The 6,256-nt window shown below is 73.7% G+C and overlaps 2 protein-coding genes across 2 annotated transcripts in view; one reads left to right on the top strand and one right to left on the bottom strand.

Annotated features, from left to right (window-relative positions):
- LOC112952735 (cytochrome b ascorbate-dependent protein 3) overlaps positions 1–748 on the top strand; it is a 2,265-nt gene extending 1,517 nt beyond the window's left edge. Inside the window, exons 2-4 of the mRNA XM_026045638.1 lie at positions 38–192; positions 476–632; positions 714–748. Coding sequence (XP_025901423.1) covers positions 38–192; positions 476–632; positions 714–737 — 336 coding nt within the window. The 3' untranslated portion in view covers positions 738–748. The remainder of the gene's footprint in view (positions 1–37; positions 193–475; positions 633–713) is intronic.
- Positions 749–1,286: 538 nt separating this feature from the next.
- Positions 1,287–6,250, bottom strand: TKFC (triokinase and FMN cyclase). Its single transcript, XM_026045637.1, has 18 exons — positions 6,212–6,250; positions 5,747–5,936; positions 5,564–5,674; positions 5,309–5,490; positions 5,103–5,181; positions 4,647–4,736; positions 4,417–4,451; positions 4,257–4,345; positions 4,095–4,180; positions 3,868–3,984; positions 3,636–3,755; positions 3,305–3,442; positions 2,822–2,928; positions 2,617–2,720; positions 2,512–2,545; positions 2,336–2,425; positions 2,008–2,150; positions 1,287–1,341 (listed from the first exon to the last, which is right to left on the bottom strand). Exons 1-18 carry the CDS (start codon positions 6,215–6,217, stop codon positions 1,287–1,289), a joined length of 1,776 nt encoding a protein of 591 aa, XP_025901422.1. The 5' UTR covers positions 6,218–6,250.
- Positions 6,251–6,256: the final 6 nt, after the last annotated feature.

Raw genomic sequence — 6,256 nt, 5'->3', positions numbered from 1 at the left:
GACCCCCTTTCCATGCCCATCAACCCCCTTCCCGCAGTGGCTCGCCGGCTTCGCCTCCTTCCTGCTGCCCTGGGCGCCCGCCTGGCTCCGCGCCCTCTACAAGCCCGTGCACGTCTTCTTCGGCTCCGCCATCCTCGTGCTGGCCGTGGCCTCGTGCGTGTCGGGCATCAACGAGAAGCTCTTCCTGAGCCTGTGAGTGAGTGAGTGAGTGAGTGAGTGAGTGAGTGAGTGAGTGAGTGCGGCGGCTCCGGGCAGGGCCGGCGGCGGGAGGGCGCCCGGGCGCGGAGCCGGAGCCCGCGCAGGAAGCCGGGCTCCCGAGGGACCTGCCGCACGGAGGAGGGCGGCTGCGCGGCCGGGGACGGGTGGCCACGGATGTGCCGCACGGCGGCGGGGTTCCTGTCACCAAGGAGCCACCGCGTTGCACCCGAGCGTGGCGTGGCGGCCGGGTGTTCACTGTTGCCTTTGTGTCCCCAAGGAAAAACGGGACAGCGGCGTATGCCCRGCTGCCCGCCGAGGCGGTCTTTGCCAACACGCTGGGCCTCCTGATCTTGCTTTTCGGGGGGCTGGTGCTGTGGGCCCTGGCCAGGCCAGACTGGAAGCGCCCGGAGGCGGAGGCGGCCGACACGCGCCAGGTACTACCGGGTGCTCCATGGAAGCYGGTGCCGGGGGAGCGGGATGCGCTCGTGCCAGGCTCACGGGCGCTCTCCCTGCAGCCCCTGCTCGGTGGTGAGCACTGAGGCCCCTGCACCAGCACCGCCAGCACCCAGCTCCGCGAYGCCTCAGCTGCCCCCGCGCCGCCTTGCCCTCGCCAGGAGCTGCTGCGCCCGCGCCAGGAGGGCCCTGGGCTCCCTCCTCGTCACGCTGGAGGGCAGCCCGTGCCCGGGGCACAGCGCCGGGATGGGGCCACATCCGTAGCCTCCCCCCGGGCCAGCCTCGGCCTCCTGCCTGTCTCAGGGATAGCTCCCCGGCTGCGCCGCGCCGGCCTCGCTCAGCACACGGATCCGGCTCCCATGGGACGCCCAGCGCCTGCGCCAGGCTGTGCCGGGCCAGACCCTGCCGGCGCCGTGGCGCAGGGCACCAAGGCCTTGCTGCCGTGGCCTGCACGGCGCTGCCGTGGCCTGCACGGGCTGCTCAGCACGCGGATGCAGCGCGGGGCGCCCGGCGCCGCGGGCACGGAGCAGGCAGGACCCGGGCTGCGGGCGCAGGTCCTGYCCCCGGCCAGCGCCCGCTCCGTGCCCCTTCCCGGCTGCCCTGCAGGCTCTGGCGGTGGCAGCAGACCCCGAACGTCATGGTGGATGGGTAATAAAGCCCCGGCTTTTGCARCGCACCCGCTCTGCCGGCCTTTGGTGTGCGGGGCCAGCAGAGATGTGGGCTGCGTCGGGGAGCTCCCCTGCCCCTCCAGACACGTCTCCTTGGGGAGGCAGCGCTGGCTCTTCCCTGCACGGGCCCTTGCGCCCATCCAGGCCCTCCCTGCTCCCTCTGGCGTTTGGGACTCGCGCAGACCACAGCCCCGTGCCCGTCCCCGGGTCGCTGTGCCCACCGTGGCCCCCGGGCAGCCCCCAGCCCTGCTGCTGTGGCACCAGTGCAGCTCAGCCCAGGGCAGGCCCTGCCATAAGCCAGCGGTCCTGGGCTCTGCCCCAGTTCCTATTTTTCCTGTTTTCGGAACCTCCCACGGGCCTCGTGCCTGGGATCATGTGTGCCCCGTGGCTTCCCTTCCCGAGCACCCAGCAGGGGCCACGTGCGAGGGCTCGCGCAGGGCCCAGCAGGCTCCTTCCTCCGCTCAGCACCGTCACGCTCGCAGGGGAGCCGGGGTTCCGTCCCCCTCCCGAGGGACTGCTCCATCCCTGCCAGCCCGGATCCCCTCGGACCCCTCCTTGCGGGGCCAAACCCTCGGGGCGACATTTGGGCTGCACGACGCTTTATTGAGGGGCACGCGGGGAAGGTCCGCGGGCTCCCGCGGCCCGCGGAGCGCCGGGAAGGGCGGCGGGCAGCGGCGCTCAGCGCTGCAGCCCCTCCAGCAGCGCCCGCAGCACGGCGGCCGCCGCCACGGCGCCGGCGTCGGGCTGCAGCAGCCGCGCCGAGCCGATGTAGCTGGCTCTGCCCGCGCCCGCCTCCATGTGCCTCGTGGCCTCCGCCGCCGCCTCGGCGCTCTGCCAAGCACACGGCAGCCGCTCGGAGACGCGCCCGGGCACCCGGCGCGGCGCCGGGGGCGCCTGGGGCTCCYCGCTCCGGCTGCCCTGTCCGGTGCTCCCCCAGCCTGGGTGTGCTGTGGGTCCCAGCGACTCGGCACGGCAATTCCCACGCTTTCCCTTGCAACCCCCCGGTGCCCTCCTACCTGCACYGCCGCGCTCAGGACCTGCAGCAGGTTGGCACCGGGGGTGCGCAGGCCTTGCAGGGCCTCCCTGGCGGCACACAGCGAGTCCAGCTAGGGGACAGGGCRCGAGGGCTGGGAAGCAGGGCCGGCCGCGGAGGGAAGCGGCGCCGCGCAGCTCCCGGCCCGGCCGCGCTCACCATGGTCCTGTCGCCCGGGGCGGCTCCGCCGTAGCTGCACGGAGCGGGGTGAGAATGGTGGAGCCGCGCGGCGGCGACGGTGCCCGCGGGCCCCGCGGCACTCACCGCTGCATGGCCGCGATGCCGGCGTCCACGGCGTCCGCCCAGGCGGGCAGGTCGCTGCGGCCGCGCAGCGCCTGGGCCGCTGCCGTCAGGAACAGCCCGTAGAGCTGCGGGGACGCCAGCTCGCGCGGGGGCCACGACCCGGCGCCCGCGGGGGCCACGGGCCCGGCCCCGCCGCTCCCACGGTGTGCGGCGGCCCTGCACTCACCACCCCCGAGGAGCCACCCATCTCCTCCAGCATGAGGTTGGCCAGCGCCRAGAGCAGCTGGGCGGGAGCTGCCGGCGGCGGCCGGCCTCGCATCCACTCCTGGATGGCTGCGGGAACACGGTGCCGACACGGCTGCCGCGCACGCTCCGGCCGCCGAGCGGGAGGCTGCCCAGCTCCTCTCGCCAGAGCCGGGCACCGCTCGCTGCTGATCCCAGGGGATCCCCTGGGTACAAACTGGGGCTTCCTTGCCAGCCCTGAGCAAGGCAGGGTGCAGGGACACCTTGGAACTGCGCCTCGCAGGGAGGCGATGCTTGGGGGTCCCCAACAAGGGATTSATCACGGGGAGACCCCACTTGCCAGCTGCAGAGAACAGCTTGGGGGGGCCCTACGCCCCAGGAAAGGATGTCTGAGGGGTGTCCCTGCATCCTGCAAGGGGATGGCCGGGCAGCCCCCTCCCCACGCGTCCCCAGTGCTGGCACCCACCTCGGGCTGCCCGGGCATGCGTGTGCCCGCAGTCCCCGTCACCCGCAGCACGGTCCAGCTCGTTGAGCTTGTCCTCCATGCGGAGCAGAGCGCTGCACACGTGCTCCAGCACCAGCCGTGCCCGCTGCCCGCCGGGCCCTGCACAGCGCGAACCTGGGCCTGGGCCTCCACGTCCCAAACGTGCCCCCCTCGGCGGGCAGCGGCACGGGGGCCCTGCGCCCAGCCCCAGCACGCCGTGCTGCCACCGTGGCACGGGGAGGTGACAACTTCCAGGGCACGCGGCACGGCAGGACCTGCCGGCCGTGCCCTGCAGTCCTGCGGCTGCCCGTACCCGTGCTGGGCTCAGGCTGCRCCGTCTCCACGTCCTCCTGCGGCGCCGGCACCTCCTCTCTCTGGCTCGTCGCGGGTGCTGCGGCCAGGTTGGGCCACGCCGCGGCTGTGGTCTTGGCATCTAGGGCAGAGAAGGGAGAAACTTGTAAGTCCYGCATGCTCAGCAGCTCTCCAGGGAYACCCGTGCCTTGGGGGAGCCCTAGTTGATGGGTCCCCTGCCTGCGGACACTCACCGATCAGCCTCAGGAGCTCCTCATCCACCAGCATGAGGGTGAGGGAGACGCCGGCCATCTCCAGCGCTGTCATGAAGGAGCCCACCATGGCCCTGGAGAYGCGGACGCCCCGGCTCTCTGCAGACACAGGGTGGCCGTGAGCAGGCCAGGGGGGCCCCCAGCACAGGACAAGTCAGGCAGAGCCCGGAGCCCCCGCTGCTGCCCCCATCCCGCTCGGCTCCACTCACCCAGCGCGCGCACCGCGGCGCCGGCCATGATGCCCAGCTCCAGGTAGGAGAGGCCGCCCAGGTTGTTCACCACGAGCACCACGGAGCTGCCTGCAAAGCCGGGCGCGCCGTGAGCCCCGCGCCTCGTGGCCGCGCGAGGGCCGGGCCGGGCGCTGCGGGTACTCGCCGGGGCGCAGGGCCAGGCGGGAGGCGTTGCCCGGGTCCGTCATGTGCGCCAGCATGGTCTCCACCGCCTCGTCGGCCGGCACGACCTGCGGAGAGCCGGCGGCCGTGAGCGCGGCGCGCAGCGGCACACGGCGAGGCGCCGCGGGAGCATGCTCACCTTCATCCTGCGCACGCCGGCTTCGCCGTGGATCCCTGCAGAGACGGCGCGGGGTCAGCCCGCGCCCAGGGACACCTCCCAGGCCCGCCCTGCGTCCCCACGGCCACACAGTCGGGTGCTGCGAGTGCCACCGGGCACGCAGGGGCGAGAGGCAAGAGGCAGGCGCGGGGAGACGCGTGTTGCAAGGCACGCAGGCTGGGTACRCAAGGGGACAGGCAGCGCCTCCTCACCCAGGCCCAGCTCCATCTCGTCGTGAGCCAGCTGGAAGGTGGGCTTGGAGCCGGGGACGCTGCACGGGGACAGGCTGAGGCCCAGCGTACCTGCGTGGCGAGAGAAGGAAGAAGGGGTGATATTCTGGGTTAAACGCCCCGGGTGCCTAGGGCAGAGGCAGGAGCCCGGGCCTGCTGTGCCCCAGCCACGCGGGCCGCACGTGGGGCAGCCCTGCGCTGGGCTGAAGTCCGCCCTGAGCTGGCACCTCTTATCTGCCCCGTGGCTGCAAAGTGCTACCGAGGAGGGCGGGACGGGGACGGAGGAGGCCTGCAGAGCTGGGGCAGGACGGAGCCGGGGGACAAGGCAGCCCCCGGAKGCACCAGCGCCCTGCTCGGAGCAGCAGCCGCCCCGGGGCTCGCGCTGGCACAACGCAGGACACGAGAGCCATAATGACACCCGGTCCCCCACACACGTACCCATGGCTTTGGTGGCGGCCGTCACCACCTTTACGATCTCCTCCAAGCTCGCCCCTTCCTCGGCCAAGGCGCCGGCCACCTGCAGAGGGCAGAGCCGTGGCAGGGCAGCGCGCCCACCGCCGCCCCACTCGGAAACCCGCCGGCACCCCTCCGGCCGGCGCTCCACGTGCCGGCGAGGCAGCCGCCGGCACCGCGCGGGCACTCGCCTTGTGCACGAGCACGGTGCCGCASAGCCCGCGGCGCCCTGCCTTCTTGGGCGCGGCGAACGCGCTGTCGTCGCCCACCACCACCATGCGCACGTCGGCCCCCTCCGCCCGCGCCCGCTCCAGCGCCAGCCCGAAGTTCAGCCGGTCGCCCGTGTAGTTCTTCACGATGAGCAGGGTCCCCGCTGAGGAGGCACGGGGGGTGCTGAGGGGAAGCCCCCCGGGACCCCCCTCCGTGCACCCCACCGGGCTGCCAACCTGCCCCGGCCCGCGTCACTGCCCGGATCGCCGCCAGAACGCTGCCCACGGCGGGAGAGGCGAAGACGGCGCCCGCCACCACGCCGGTCAGCATGCCCTTGCCGATGTACCCTGTTGAGGGGACAGAGGGGCGCGCGTGCAGCCCGGGCGCGCGGGGCGAGCGCCGGCCGCAGGGCACCTCACCAGCGTGCGCGGGCTCGTGGCCGGAGCCGCCTCCGGAGAGCAGGGCCACGCGGCCGCGGACGGCGTCCAGGTCGGCTCGCAGCGCCACGCGGTGCCCGCGCAGGAGCCGGATGCCCGCGTTGCAGGCGACCAGCCCTGCCAGGGCATCGTCCGCACACTCGGCCACCGAGTTCACCAGCTTCTTGGAGACCTGCGCGACAKGGACAGGAGGCACCCGCGCGGCGCAGGGTAACGGTGGCCAGAGCAGGGGGCAAGGATGGCAGGGGGTCCCYGCGACACCCCGGGGTGCTGCACCCCAGACCACCCAGACCAGGGAGGCTGAAGGGGAGAGCAGGGTGGGAACGGAGCATCCCTCTTTGGGAAGGGGCTGCCCCTGCTCCCCTGCGGGCCCCGCACGCGGCGCCCGGCAGCTCCAGCCGCGCGGTGGTGCCCGGGGTGCCGCTGCACCCTCCTCGCCGGGCTCACCTCCATGGGCACTCCCGGAGCGGCTCCTGGCGGGACAGGCGTGGG

This window comes from Nothoprocta perdicaria, unplaced genomic scaffold (genome assembly GCF_003342845.1).
Source record: "Nothoprocta perdicaria isolate Ctin4 unplaced genomic scaffold, notPer1 scaffold_405, whole genome shotgun sequence".
NCBI lineage: Eukaryota > Metazoa > Chordata > Aves > Tinamiformes > Tinamidae > Nothoprocta > Nothoprocta perdicaria.
The sequence above is the reverse complement of the archived record's forward strand: the minus strand, read 5'-3'. Positions and strand labels throughout refer to the sequence as shown.